Source organism: Gouania willdenowi, chromosome 9 (genome assembly GCF_900634775.1).
Source record: "Gouania willdenowi chromosome 9, fGouWil2.1, whole genome shotgun sequence".
NCBI lineage: Eukaryota > Metazoa > Chordata > Actinopteri > Blenniiformes > Gobiesocidae > Gouania > Gouania willdenowi.
Window position 1 is genome coordinate 37,140,697 of NC_041052.1, and position 15,754 is coordinate 37,156,450.

A 15,754-nucleotide genomic window follows, 5' to 3' on the forward strand; every position below is an offset into this window, starting at 1 on the left:
GAGGATATAAAATAATTGTTATTTAATTGCAACTGGAAAAAATTCTTGTCATTGTAATATAATTGAATTGTAATTGAAAACGTAATTGTAACTGAAAAAATGACCCAAACCCTGGTGTTATCACTCGTTCATTCCGTCATTATGCTCTATAGTTGTTTTTAAACAGTTTTCTAAGCAGACAAAGGAGGTACTTGGATTCAGAAATAAGAGAAAGTGAGCACTTGAGTTTGAGAAACACTGTTTTACGTGACAAGGTGTGGATGGTTTCCCATCTTATTTTCCAGCTGCTCCAGGAAGGTAAGATCTGTGGCATCTCCAGGCCTGAGGCACTCCTCATCCTGCAGAATGATCACGGGCACATGATGATGCATCAGCATCGGTGACATGGATCATCCAACAAACGTCTGCTCTGTTGCTGCACGGCTTATCTTAGATCCTAAAACATCTGATACTGACACACAACGTGAGTAGGGAAAGATGATCAAAGGAGCCGCACCAGAATTGAAATGATTCCTCTGTGTTTCTCCTCAACCAGGTCACAGATGATCTTGTTGTTAAAGAATTGTACTGGTTCCCACTAAGAAAAGAAAAACTGTTTGAAGTCTGTCTGATGAAAATGTTGAATCATTTTGACTTTTCCATGTTACCTCAATGCCCTCAGCTTCATATTCTTCCTGCTCGGCCTTGAGCGTCAACTGGATGAAAAGCTGCTGCAGCTTCTCGTTGCAGTAATTTATACAGAACTGCTCAAAGCTATAAAGAGCAAAAAGGAAACATCGCAATAAGTAGCCAGAATTAGTCACGTCCAGCATAAAGATTATAAATACATACCTGTTTGAATAGAAAACCTCAAAGCCGTATATGTCCAAAAGACCTATCACGGTCTTGCGTGACGGGTCCTGGCAAACGGAGAATGTCATCGGTTAAAAGCTCATCCTCAATAATCCACTCATTTCATCAGCTAGTCTTAATCAACTTTACAATAAACTTTTAAATAAATAGACAAAAAAAAACATTTGTCCATTTAGTAGCTGTTTTTGAGTAAAGGCAGACATAATGCAAAGGCAGACATAATGCAATACAAATCTCCATATTTTTAACTCAGTCTGACCTGAAAGACAGTTCTGGGTTAAATTTGCAGATTAAAAATGCCACAAGGCACATTTATTAACAAACAGCTGAGCAATATGTGTCACACTTGGCTTTTTCTCCTCTCAGGGACAGCACGTGTGAGTGAATTCTATAGTGTGGCTTGTTTAGGGGAAGGTCTTGGTTAGGGCGCACTAGCTGTGCTTTTAATGCTGTTCTGAGAAGTAGTGAAAACAGCAACTCCTAAAATGAGTATTTTTACATAAAACAAGCTATAAAATAAAAAGTATTGATTTGGGCGATATTGATATTTTCTATATCACCAAAATAGAAATCACGACATATATTGAATCTCGATATATTGCCCAGACCTAGATGATGAAATGATGTTCAATGAGCCATTGAGAAGTAACATCTGTGTGAGAAGACATGACATGTCTACCCTCATGACAGGAGAAAAGAAGCAATCATTGTGTGTCGAGTAGGCCTAAAATAAACTGAAACTACAAAGAATTGTAGTGACTAAATCAATATTTAAATTGAACTCGAGAGACTGCACTTCCAGAGAACATGCCAGTGAGAATGCTCTTTGCAGAAATTATGACACAAAAGATACGTAATTCCAGCTTTTTGTCTTCTTTTTGAATAATATGTTAAGGTTTAATTTACTCATGCAGCTGTTCTTCAGGAAATTTACTTTGATCTCCACACATGTTTTGACCGCAACTGCCAGTCTTCTTCAGAGGAATCTGCTGAGGGCTTTGATGTTTCCTTGACTTTCGTGTAATATTATAATTCTAACAATAACAATCATAATTGTTCCCTGAATAAATTAAACCAGAACATATTATTGAAAAAGAAAACAAAAGGATATTGCTGGAATAATTACACAGAAGTCAAGGAAACATCAAAGCGATCAGCAGACGCCTCTGAAGAAGACTGGCAGTTGACAGTCGAAACATGTCAGGAGATCAAAGTACATTTCCTGAAAAACTGTTTATACAAAAAACATGTGCCTTTAGTACCCCTCGGAGTCAGTATAACTGTATAATATAAGGTAGCCTGTGTTCTTGAATATGATTGTCTCCAATAGGTTTTAATGGAAAGATTTCTGAATAAAATGTGAAATAACAACAAAAAGTTGAAATGTAACAAAAACCCTGTAACGAAGCACCCCCATTTTTTAGAAAAATTGTGATAAATGCTCCATCTGTATCCCATCCGGAGGAAACTCTGTGGAGTAATTGAAGAACCAAACCCAACATTAAAATCCATAAAGATCAGTCAGTTATTAACCAAGATAATATATCTTTTGAAATTTCCCCAAAGAGGACAGATAGAGATTTCTGTATATTGAGCTTTAGCAGGTTTTGTGTAAAGTTTTGTTAAAGTCCGTGAAGTACTTTTGAGGTAAATCTGCTAACAGACAAACAAACAAACATAAAATAAACACCAGTGAAAATATGACCTGCTTGGTTGAGATAATATTAGAATAATCTATCTGTTAAAGCAAGGAATCTTTGTCTGTCTGTCTGTCTGTCTGTCTGTCTGTCTGTCTGTCTGTCTGTGTGTGTGTGTGTGTGTGTGTGTGTGTGTGTGTGTGTGTGTGTGTGTGTGTGTGTGTGTGTGCGTGCGTGCGTGCGTGCGTGCGTGCGTGCGTGCGTGCGTGCGTGTGTGTGTGTGTGTGTGTGCCTCCAATATCTCAGACAAACAGAGGATTTGTTTGGACTGTAATAGTACTTTTAATGAATAATTTCATAAAATTGTCTACTGCGAGCGAAGCAGAGCCACGAGAGTCACGTGTGCGCCCAGAGCCAATCACAGCACAGCTCTGCTCCAGTGCGTGCCAAAGCCAATCACAGTGGCGAGCTAGAGTCACGTGTATGGCCGGAGCCAACCGCTGAAGAGCTTGAGTAGCTACGTGAGCACGCACCAGACGTGATATACATTGCATTGTTTTATCATCTCATTTACACCGAAGAGTTGTTTGCTTTACGTGACTCGGCTTTATTTCACGGCAAAAATGTCGATCAATTGGAGCAAAGCGGCTTAGCGCCGATTTATTCCCGAATCTACCGGCTCGAACAGCGTCTACTGTTATTGTCTGTGTGTACAGCTACTCATTTGGCCATAATTGCCAACCCTACTTAAGCTCCCACTATATGAATACATACTTCAGACAGGCACTGTACTAGTAATAATAATAATATTGTTCCTCACCTTGTTCTCCATTGACTCATTGATCCTGCTAACCAACCATGTGAAGGTCTGACCATAGATGGCTTTGGCGAGGGCGTCCCTGGCATAGATGGCATGATCAGTTGTGAAGGGGCTGAGAACCTTTACGGCGAGACATCAACATTGTCAGTATGAACATGAAGACAAAACGCAAACAGGAAACAGCCATGGACCTGATCAGTTTTGGCTTCAATCCTCCTGAGCGTTAGTCCCTCTCGTAGAGCGTCGGCGTCCAAACCTAAAAGCTGTGACAGTAACGGTAAAATGAGCGACGGGGTTGATACACCTTCAGAATCTGAGGAATGTTTGCACTTTCTCACATTTGATACCCAGCCCAGCTCAGCGCTGCCGTTTATGGCGGCGTGGCCTTGACTGTCCGAGACAAACTGAATGTTCCCTAAATGGAGCACGCTCGCAACAATCCCAAACAAGTGCTGCAGAAACAATGTTGCTTTAATTTCAATTGTCTATCCTTTAAGTAACTGTAAATCTTTGAAAAACACTCACGTTAGTATCAACCTCGTTAAAGTCGATGACTTGCATCGCGTTTTTGACTGATTTCCAGTCATTTTTGTCATTGATTGAAGACACAATGGCACACTCTCCCTGTCAGAAACATTAAACACAATGAAAAAATAAACCTGTCAAAGTACTCGTTCCACTAAAACTGATTCACAACCTTCCACATACTTGCGTTAGATACTTGTAGAGCTGGGGGTCTCTCTGTAGGCCCAGCTGCTTCAGCAAGTCGTCTGATCCTCCTTCCACAAGCTGATAGAACACGTGGAAGTTCCTCTCTCCATGATTCTGATGCACAACTCTTGACTTCTCCAGTAAGTAGTTCAAAATATGGCCTCCAACCGCCTCCCCCTACAGACATTATCAGGAGAACATGGTCATTGGTCGAGAGCAAAGTTTTTATCTCTCTGTAGCTTCACAGAAGCTAAATATTTTCATTTTGACTTCATTCTTTAGTTTTGAATTTGTTTTAGTCATAGTCTTTAAACTAAAATGCAATGAAGTTTCAGTAAAAATGTAGTCATCAGGACTATTTCAGTTATAGCCGGGATTCCCAAAGTGGGAGATGCAAATTGTCATGGCATGACAGCATGACAACATTGGAAACTGTAATATAAATGGACCAGCAGTCAGGAGCCTACAGGCATTGCCACCAATTACACATTGGCTCCTGTAAAACTACCCTCTATAGCGGTGACAGAAAAACGATCTCAATCTCAAAAACCAAAAATATGGCAACGGCTACAGTACATTGCTTTGCGCTATCCAAACGTGCTTGATGCCGTTTGCCACCACGTACATGTGTGGAAGTGGATTTTCAGCTCATACAAAACATGAAAACTAAATATAGAAGAAGACTTTGCTTGGAGAACGATTTAAGACTCAGATTCTTTCAAATTCAGTGGCAGAAACCAAAACAGGAAGTGTCAAAATAAAACCAGGAAAAACCAAACCATGAACGTGGATGTGACACTGTAAAGTTGTAGCGAGTTGTATGAATACGTTGTATTACTGCTGTATGTTCAATCAACAAATGTTTAGTAGATTTATTTTTCTAAAATAAAAGAACAAGATAATTTCTTGTGTGCTTACAACATTTTTTTTTGTATTATTATATATTATTCCTCGACTGGATAGGTAAAATTCAAAGAAAATTACACTGTAGGCTACAATGTATATGACGTTACAGTATTGTGTTTTTTAAGTGTGCAGGAGTAGGGGGTACATGGCTCAAGGTTAAATGTTTGAAGGGGTACAGGACTGAGAAAAGTGAATGATGTTAAGATTTTTAAATTATAAAGCAGAAGAGTCAATGTGTTAGAGCACATGAGCCATTTAAACACAATCTGCTTACTTTCTATTGGATCACCAACCGGTTTGCCCCGCCTTTCACGCAACAAAAGTAGTTTAAATTGGATAAATTCCATGAAAGAAATTTAGCTCTGATCGGATTTTGTCCAATCTGAACATCATAGTTTATATTAGTCAACAAAAAACAATAAATTTGGTAACACTTTACTTGAAGTTTTATAAATAAAAGCTAACATTATGCTGTCATTATTATGACGTGACATCTGTCATTAGCATGAATAAGGTGTCATGAAGGCTGTCATTAAGTGTTGTTTGTTACCCTAACCCCTAACCTTAACCTTAACCCTAACCAGGGCTTTAAATTAACACCCGCCAATCTGCCAAATGCGGGTAACATTGTAGCGTACTAGCCATTTTGGCTGGTGAAGAAGTAGACAAATACCACCGTGTCTGTTTGAATCGGCAGGCTGCAGAAACAATGCAACAAGTCATTGTTGCCAGATTGGACTGTTTTCCGCAAAAATGCTGGTTGTACTAATCCTACATTTCCCCAGTGTTTGGAATAACGGCATTTAAAATAACAGCGTTATGTAACGCAGTTTGTTTTTCAGTAACGGGGTAATCTAACTAATTACTTTTTACGCCGTTACAATGCCGTTATCGTTACTGAACGTTAAATGCGGTGCGTTACATGCATTGATTAAATGAAATGTTATCCGAAAGCATCCCCGGCTTCTGACTCGACTGTTGTGAGGAGGTGGGTTAAACACAAGGTGAGCGATTATGATTGGCTAAGGCGACGTGCCAGCACACGCGACACACACACACACACACACACACACACACACACACACACAGAGCAGATTTCATGAATCAGCAGAGATGGTGAGCGTGGAGCAGTCTGATGAAAAGTTGACATTTTTAAGGTGACGATACAAACACTACTTTAAATTAATTGTGGTCAAAGGCAAGAACGTGTATGTGAAGTGTTCATTATATCCAGGAGTGAAGACTTTGTCGACATCCGTTGTAAACAACTCATAATTAATGAAGCACCTCACGACACACGCATCTAAAAAATGTGAATTGACATAGAGCAACTATTTTTTTTAATAGTAACGCAAATAGTTACTTTCCTCGGTAATGAGTTCCTTTTATTATAGAGTAATTTAGTTACTAACGCAGTTACTTTTTTGAACAAGTAGTGAGTAACTATAACTAATTATTTTTTTAAAGTAACGTTCCCAACACTGCATTTCCCATGAACACTATGTCGTGACGTGTCTACGTGCTTACGTTAGCGTGATTGTTGGTGATTGGTTCGTTATCGGAGAAGTGAAACGGAATGAAGATGCAAAATTAGTTAGGAACAAACAAACATGTGGAGATATTTATTGGGTGTAGAGTTCTCACATTAAGATCGAGCAGCTACTGAGCATGTGCAGAGTAGCACAGACTCCGATGAGGACTCTGAAGATTAGATTTCACACGTGATCTTTATCATTTGTTCACCTTTAAAATGTGCATTACACAGTTTGTGGGGAGTGGGATTTGTTTACATTTGAAGAGCATGCATGTTAATAAAACATTTTTCTCTACAGTACATGTAATTATGAGTACTGATTACTTCTATTCTTTCTAACTTCAAACAGTGTTCCAGGGATTAAATTTTCACCTGAGTTAAGTTTATTAAGTTATGAGAACATACTTTATAAAAGGTTCACTTCTCCCACACACCCAAAGTTCCATATTACACCTTTTAGGCATTGTTACAAAATTGTTTTTAAATTAAATGTTTATATTTTTACCATGTGAATGTATTTCTGAAATCCACTAAATTAAAAACTATTTAAAAGAAACATGAACACTTAAATCTATTCTGTGGCTCATAGTGTAGTTTATTTTTGCTAAAAAAAAATTTGGCTGTTGGAAAATCTGGTTGGTTTATAACATTAACATTAACATTAACATGCTGGCTGGTGATCTAAAAAGTTAATTTAAAGCCATAACCCTACCTAACCCCTCTAGATCCATCCACACTTAATGATAGCTTAATGATAGCTTAATGACACCTTATTCATGCTAATGACTTTTTTGGTCATGTTGTTGTTGATGTTTGTTGATGATTTTTTGCCTGCTTTATTGTTCTTACTGATTTTAAGCTGTTGTCTGTTGCACTTTTTTGATCATGTAAAGCACATTGAGTTGCCTTGTGTATGAAATGCGCTATACAAATAAATCTACCTTGCCTTGCCTTATGTCAGCCTTATTTACAAAACTTCAAGTAAAGTGTTACCATATATTTTCATATGGTTTTCGTTTAAATGTATGCTTTAGATTATAGTGTCACTTAAAATACTATGAGACTACAAACTACGACAACAATGAAGGAAATTTTTAGTTACCAAAATTGCCACTGGCCCCAATGCTTACCTGACCATCAAACTGAATATCCATATACTTTCCAAACCGGCTTGAGTTGTCATTTTTCAAGGTTTTTGCATTTCCAAAAGCCTATGGGAAAAAATATTCAGACGGTGAGAATATTCACTGATAGCCTGTGATTTGAGACGCACAAACCTCCAGGACGGGGTTGGACATGAGCATTTTGTCTCTGACGGTGTTTAACAGAGCGGTGCTTGGACAGCTGACAGCATAATACTGCAGGATCTTCTTTGAAGCCTCCGTTTTCCCCGCTCCACTCTCGCCCGAGATGAGGATGAAGTGATTGTTGAACTCTGTCAGCATGGTGTGGTAGGCGTTATCTGCCAGGGCATAACTGTCGGCGTGCAGAACACGTGCTTGTGAACAAAGTTGCAAGGCCGCACACTCACATGTACAAGCTCTCACACACTCATACAGAGGGTAAAGTAATAGATTACAAGCACTTACACTAATGTAATAGAGTTGCTTTTTTGGGCATTTGTACTTTTGAGGTATATTTCTAAATCAGTAATTTTACTTAAAACAAGTAAAGTAAGTCATTACATTTCTACACCCAGCCGTTACTGAGTAAATTGTTATTTTTTGTTTTAAAATGATCAACAGACATTGTGAAACTACAAAAAATGAAATGACCCGACAACAATCAAATGCATCACGTTATAGCCGACCAATCAGATTAAACATAATGCACAACGCCAAAACAGCATTGAATGCAGATTATTTTCTCATTTTTTAGAAATGTGGCTATACTTAGAGCCTGGGAATTTATTCATTTTGAATTGAATTCATTGGTGGTATTTCATATTTTTGACAAAATAAATGAAGTTCCAATTGTGGTAGATTTGGTTTCTTCCTTTATAAGTTTATACATGAGATGTTTACTGTATGCAAAGGAACCGTACCAAGATTTATTACCAAAAAAACCAAAGAGGGGTGAAAGTAACTAGTAACTTATACTTTAAGTACTATTTAATTAAGCTATTTGTACTTGAGTATTTCATGTATGACTTACTTGTACTTGTACTTCAGTACAATTTGAACCAAGTAACAGTAGTTCTACTTGAGTAGGATTTATCAGTACTCTGGTAATTACAATTACAAAGTCATTATCTGAACTCAAATACATTTCATTTACAACAATTACAACAGCAACAGATTGTTTAATTTTCAATTACAATTATGCCATAATTGTAATTGATTCTTAATGTATTTACTGCTGATTTAATGTTCTAATTGATTTGAAAACCATTGCATTGTTTAATCACGTAAAGCACATTGAATTGCCTTGTGTATGAAATGCACTAAAATACATTTGCCTTGCCTATACTTAGAGTCTGAGATATTTTTTATTTTGAATTTACTTAGTTGGTGTTATTTTTATTTTATTTTTGAATTGTACATTTTGACAAACCTTTCATTTTATACAGATGCCGTTGTGGAAAATAAATTAAGCTGAAATTGTGCAAGATTATATCTCTTCCTTTTTAAGTTTATAAATGAGATTTATTATCATAAATACATGTGATGGGTAAAAGTAACTAGTAACTTATACTTTGAGTACTATTTAATTTAGCTACTTTTTACTTGTACTTCAGTATTTTATGTATGACTTACTTGTGCCTGAGTCAAGTAACAGTACATCTACATGAGTAGGTTTTATCAGTACTCACATGTGAGGTGGAAGCTCAAAGAAGTTGACGCCCATGTAGAGCTCCATCTGTTTGTTATTGTAGATGTCCAGATCTTTATATGGATTCACAGACACTATCAAAGTACCGATGTAGGTCTGTAGGAAGAAGATCAAAGTCAGTGAATTTCATTTTATCAACAGCAGAAGCCTCAAAACTGGCGTTTCTCTGAGACGTACGTAGATGAGATCTTTGCTGAAACGTTTCTTCAGGTTGCTGACAAAAGCTGCCTCTGTGGTCTCATCCAGGAGGACAAAATCCTGGATTCCCACCCGGTCCCTGGCCGTCAGGGCGCCCTCCATGTCCAGCATACCCTGTGGGGTATACCAGATGGAGTCTATCATACAGTTGCTAAATTCCTTTGAGTACCAGGAAGAATGAATCCTGGGATTAGAGAAGGTAGATTCACAAAACAATAGCAAGTGACCGCCGCATAATGCAAAACATTGATTTTTACATTCATTTGATGGCGACCAGGGTTGGAGTCAATTACATTTTTTAACTACAATTACACTTCCAATTATTCATGTTTGATTACAACAAATTATTTTCCCCCTGAAATCAAATACAATTATTATTATTATAAAGCTGTAAAATACACAAAAAAATATTTTCCATCATCAAATTTGTTTCACATCTGTTGGTTACCTTGTTAAGCATCTTAATTCATTAAAATAGAGGTATTAATATTTTTGGTGTGGGCGTCTGAGCCTTTTTTTTTGTCAGTTCACCCCTAAACTAAATATTAAAATGATCCTCAAGAAAACTGACAGGTAAACTTGATATTTAGCATATTTTAATCATTATTAACTATGTATGTGTAAGCCATATAACTGTAGCATGGTTCCACAGGTTTGTGTTTAATTACATTGTAAATCACAGTTTTCATAGAATAATCATGCCAATTACAATTACAAAGTAAATTATCTGAACTCAATTACAATTGAATTACGATTACAACAGCAACATGTTCTTTCAATTACGATTACAGTTATAATTACGTCATAATTGCAATTAAATACCAATTACGCAATTAGAATTAGAATTGACCCCAACCCTGATAGCGACTGCAGCTGAGTGAACAAATGTTGGAAAGAGAAAAATGTATTTAAAAAAAAAAAAAAAATCACCAAATCAAAGCCCAAACGGTGTCTGTGAGGCTGGAATCTACAGTTCAGAGGTCCCGTGTGTCTCTAAGGAAAAGCTGTGTGTTTGTGAGGATGAACAGACACAACATGACGATGGCTGAGCTGCACACATGCAGTCAGCCCATGGTTCACTACAGCCAAACACAGCACACACTGTGCAAAGCCCAAAAACAGCAGCACATTTAGTGGGAAAAATTCCATCAATCTGTTTTGCATTCGCAGCACCAACACTTAGAGACCAAAGGGTTTCCCAGCTTTTGTTGGTTTTGTATTTTCTTCTCTCTCTTTTGGAAGCAAAAGTCCTTTGATTCTCAACTCTCAGTAAAAACATTAAAAAAAAAAAAAAAGATAATCCATTGGATCTAATTGACACAAAGCTCTCCTCCTCCCCTCCTTCGCGGCCCCTGTCCTTCGCCTATGGCCCTCATCTTTCTGAGAAAGACCAAGTGTTTTTTTTGTCCTGTAAATACCACGGAGCAGAGACAAAAAAGACGTCTTTAAAATGCAGTCTACAATCCATTACACATATTCCCCCTGCATATCCATTGAGAAATTATTCATTAGAAAACATTTAACGTCACACTGAATTTCACACTAGGCAGTCGAAACACAATAGAGGAGATTTGGCCTATTTTGGGCCGAGGACTCGGGGAGGGGTTAGCTGTACAGAGGAAGGCTGAAGGCCGAGGAGGGGGGAGGAGGGGAGCCGTATTTGTCTGATCTGAGAACCTCAGAAACGGGGCCGTCTTGAGACAACGGGGCAGACTAAATAGTGCAGTAACGGTCCGTGCCCCGCTGCTTGCTGTGACACTCATTTAGGGTGCTTTAGTTGCCCCGAGGGCAAACAATAGAGGCTTGTTCTTAGCAATCCTGTGCTGTAATTTGGACTTCATTGCTTTGCTCACTCGGGGCCCCCATCACGCAAGTAGAGACGAAGCTATAGTCATATGGTGTTTTTTTTCTTCCACCTGTCAGCCCCTCACCCCAATACTCTCACCCTCTCCACAACAATGCACCTCACCCTGTGTCCTCACCAATAACCCTCACCCGACCCCCTTCCCACACAGCCTCCCCCTCCTCCTTACCCACTTTAAGCCAATGAGACAGGTGAACAATATCATTGAAGGAACCCCTTTTTGGTCGTCAGAATCAATCTTGCGATGTGATAGCAATGGTGGTGCTGCTGTGGGGTATCTGTGACACCCCCTTCCTTCATGGGAACAAACCCCTCGCAGGGCAGCACATGCAGACAATGCACGGGGACAGCGTGACTTAGCGATCTGCCATACAGTATTACAAGTACGAACATGAACAGATAAGCCGCTGTCAGCAGAGGGAATGATGCATTCAATGGCGATCGTGCAGCCAGTGTTCCAGGTTGTCGGAATGATTGGGAAAGATTTCTGTTTTTCATTCAGGTTTCTTTTAATGTCCTGCAGGTATTTTTCTACTTTAAGAAAGCTGTCCAAGGCGACCCCAAGTGTTTCTAATGACACTGAAAGCCAGAACACTGAATGGGCGTTCTCAGTCCAGGGGGACAACAATGCTTGGAGGAACACCTGTCCTTTGTAAAGGTCCTCCTCTTCATGCAAACAACAGAACAACCATAGACCCTGAGTGCAGTTTTAATTAAACAATGCTCAGCCCAGGGTTGATGTGTGGTGGATGGATTGGTTACGTAAGGAATCCTCAAAGCCAATCGTCAGATCAGGTGAATCACTCTGCTATCACCGAGCACAACCAATTGTATTTTAATTAAGAGATGGTCCTTGGTCTGGGTCTAGAGTGTCAGCGTCGCCTGAGACAGTGATCTCATCTATGAGAGAACTCCAGGGAGCAGTGTATTCTGCTATTTAATTAGATTTTTATTACCGTTTTTGTAATTTTTTTTGCAATAAAAGTGTCTGCTTTAAGCTTTTTATCAGATCAAGACAATGTGATTGAAAAGGCATGTAACGTACTACTCATACTAGGTCTGACATCAAAATTAGTATGTAGAGCAATCACGTTAGATAGTATGGAAAGATTAAGGATGCAATACCCGGATGTATACTATATCATTACATTTCTTAAGTACGTACAGTGAGCACACTTGTCATACTCAACCACCCCATTATGCATTGCGAGCGGAATGTAAAGTCATCCTGGGATCGACTTCAAGATAAAAGTCAAACATCCTCTTTTCAACATAAAATAATCTGTTCTTGTCCTCCAATAGTTTAACACTTTTGTAAAAAGGGCTCTTATTTGAAGTTATGTCAGTTGCACAATGATGGGTCTCTGAAAATCTCAGAAATGCAGGAATTATGTGTTTGTGTGAGTTTTATGGATCAAATGACCACATGTTGATATTCTACTTGGCCACTTTCTCACCTAAAATTATTTCAGAACTTTCAAAGGTGGAGAATCAACACAAATATTTAGTCTCAGTGTTCTTCAGGTTTTTGTCGTTATAGGTTCCAAATGCATTTTGAGAAATTGGAAGTATACTTTAGTGGGAACGCTCATCATCCTAGTCATACTTAATATACTGTCATCTAGACAGTATATATTCATTGAGCTTGTAGTGAATAGTACAGAGTGTGCCATTTTGAACACAGCCATAGTGTAGGCTTCACACATCAATAAATCAAAGATCATTTACCGATTGCAAATTTTTTCAGTCCTCACTATAAACCTTCTGTTTATTGACATTTTCATAAAAGTTCCACGCATTGCATTGCATTGTTAAATCCACCGTGATTTCCAGTGTTCCTCCTAGACAAGGAGAACTGAAATTTGATAGATGCCCTTTTTGTTCCAGTTTGTTCCCAGTATTTCTGCTGGATTTGTTTCTTTCTGTGTAAGCCCTCAAATAAACTGACGTCACTGGTTTCAGTCAAAACACCAGAAACATGTTGGGAAGTCACTTTTGCAGACTTTTTGGGGGAAAACCCAAGAAATCACAGTAAAAATTAAGTAAAAACACTTTTTTTGCATTTGTCTACAGGACTCCACATCCAACAATGCAATGTGCAAAATTTTTCAGACAACGTCAATAAGGGGGTGTTTTGAGTGGCAATTTCAACTTCATTTTCAAGCAAATGATCTTGGATTTATTGATCTGTGTCCTACACTATGTCTTTATTTGATAAAAATAAAAATAAAAAATACGTGTCCCGCATAGAGTTTGAATTCTCTGCCCGAACCTGACCTGGTCTAAGCCGACCTGGCCTTACGGGTTTAATTTTGATCGTTACACTAAAGGCTCAGCCTGGGTTCTGATGCTGCATTCTAAAAAAATGCTCAGGTGATGTGTTTCAATTAGTGCAAAAAAGACACGCAGCATACTGTGTGTAGCAGCACATGAAGCTGCTTGTCATGTTTGTAGTTGTATGCAGAATGATGGACAAGTAAATAGAGCTGATATTGAAGGAATTTGCATTGGATCATTCTGCATGTGCGCGCACAGATGTTTCTGGTTGAAACAGATTTGGACTTAAAGAGACATCGGCTTCATTCGGGTCGAACGAGTTTGGGTAGTGTTCTGTAAGGCCCGGGCCTGGTCTTGTCTTTTCGGCTTTAAAGACCTGCTTATATTGTACGAAGTGTCTACGGCGCTAGACTCAAGGATTTTTCCTTCCACTGATGTAGGTTCGAATCTCACTTCTGATGGGTTTTTTTCCATGTTAACATATTTAACACGGCAAATTCCACCTTTAAAAATACATATGTGAAAAAAAGAAACATTTTAGGGTGTTTCCTGGGTTAGGGTTAGGGATAGGAATAAGGCTAAAACAAAACTGACGGAACTATAGCTAGAAGGACACGGGTCAGGCAGTGACTGAACTACCAGCATTTGGTTTACTGCGCATGCAGACGTATGCGCACTGGAAGTGCAGCCTATATTGTATTGGTTGTATTGGTTTACAAATGTAGCACCGATTCCCCTCCCCGTTGATTGACAGGTAACTGCAAATTGGGTTAAAAGATACCTGAATAGAGTGGATAAGGATACAGCAACAACAACATTGTATGTATGACTACAGAGCAAATACATTTGGCAACACATCAGGAGAACTAGATAAGATCAAAAGTTTTCAATACAGTTTTCCCAAATCCATTCAAATAAAAAAGATTCTGAATATAATGTACACAATAAACAAATATTTTAAATGTCATAAAACACAGTGACTCTACAAAATATATATGATTTCATTTGTTGTTCTACCTCAGGTGTGTAGTATAAGTTTTCAGTGAAATGGTTCTGAAGTTTTAGGTTGGTTCTTCTTCTGTTGCTCAATTCTTCTTCACAATGTAAATGGTGAAGCAACACTGCACCCAGCAGTTCATGTATGGTACTGCAGCAAAAATGATGCCGAAAGCGGCTGCCATCCTTTTACTGTATCATGAATTTACAACATTAAACAACGTGTTGACACAAATTTTTGCAGTCAACATTATCAATTACGTTACTACTACTTTTGAATTATTGTGTGTATATATTACACGGCCAGAATCTCAAACTCCACCAATGGAAGTGGGTTAATTTCTTGACAGCATCCAAACAGCAGGTACAGGTCAAGCAATAACAGATCAACAAAACAACGGATAGATAAACGATTACTCAAACCTGCATTTCTAAAGTTGGGTTTTTCCTGCAGAATGTCCTTTCTTGAAGAGAAGTCAGTCACAGATGATGTTTCCTCCTGTGTCTGATTGCATGGATGCAGAAGGTGAACCACTGGATTCTTCAGTTAGCATGAGTCCAAATCATGCTGGTACAGAACACATTTCCTCTCCGTATAGCGCTGTGGTGATGCTCTGTGGAGGCCAGCGCACGCATTGGCTTCACCCCAGCATCTTCACCTGGGCTCATGGGCTCCGTCGGGCCAAGTGCTTAATCATTCATGTCGTGGGAGGTGGAGAAACAGAGATCTAATTCAGTGCATACCTGAGTATCTACTGCTCGGCTGAGTGTAACATGGCACAGAAACAAGATCCAAAGCACACCGAAGCGGCCAGGCCGCTTTCCCTGCTTCTTCTTCTACTTCTACTTCTCATTATCTATGTTGGATTCTCTCTCCTTCTGTGCTCCATTACATCAGTACTAATACCTAAATACTCTCTGCCTTTTTCCAGCTGGAACCAGTTAGGTCTGGTTACTGATCTATGATAAGGTGGCTGATCACCAGAGGTGTAAAAACTACTGATAAATCCTACTCAAGTAGAAGTACTGCTACTTGAATAGAAATAAGAGTAAAAAGTAGTTCAATTAAATAATACTCAAAGTAAAAGTTACGAGTTACTTTCACCCCCAAAACGTTTATTTTTGGT

At 38.6% G+C, this 15,754-nt stretch overlaps 1 protein-coding gene across 4 annotated transcripts in view; it reads right to left on the reverse strand.

The window, feature by feature from the left end:
* myo1ha (myosin IHa) overlaps nucleotides 1-15,285 on the reverse strand; it is a 29,704-nt gene extending 14,419 nt beyond the window's left edge. For 3 of the 4 annotated variants that reach the window (XR_003674761.1, XM_028456752.1, XM_028456754.1), the window contains exons 1-13: nucleotides 15,051-15,285; nucleotides 9,470-9,604; nucleotides 9,273-9,388; nucleotides 7,738-7,936; nucleotides 7,591-7,671; nucleotides 4,018-4,197; nucleotides 3,835-3,933; nucleotides 3,501-3,761; nucleotides 3,310-3,429; nucleotides 832-899; nucleotides 648-753; nucleotides 497-577; nucleotides 247-338 (exon numbers count right to left, since the gene is read on the reverse strand). Coding sequence is in view for 3 of the 4 variants with exons in the window: in XM_028456752.1 (XP_028312553.1) it covers nucleotides 247-338; nucleotides 497-577; nucleotides 648-753; nucleotides 832-899; nucleotides 3,310-3,429; nucleotides 3,501-3,761; nucleotides 3,835-3,933; nucleotides 4,018-4,197; nucleotides 7,591-7,671; nucleotides 7,738-7,936; nucleotides 9,273-9,388; nucleotides 9,470-9,604; nucleotides 15,051-15,056 (1,544 nt within the window). In the remaining variant the exon portion in view is untranslated. The remainder of the gene's footprint in view (nucleotides 1-246; nucleotides 339-496; nucleotides 578-647; nucleotides 754-831; nucleotides 900-3,309; nucleotides 3,430-3,500; nucleotides 3,762-3,834; nucleotides 3,934-4,017; nucleotides 4,198-7,590; nucleotides 7,672-7,737; nucleotides 7,937-9,272; nucleotides 9,389-9,469; nucleotides 9,605-15,050) is intronic. The other variant, XM_028456753.1, reaches the window with a different exon arrangement.
* Nucleotides 15,286-15,754: the final 469 nt, after the last annotated feature.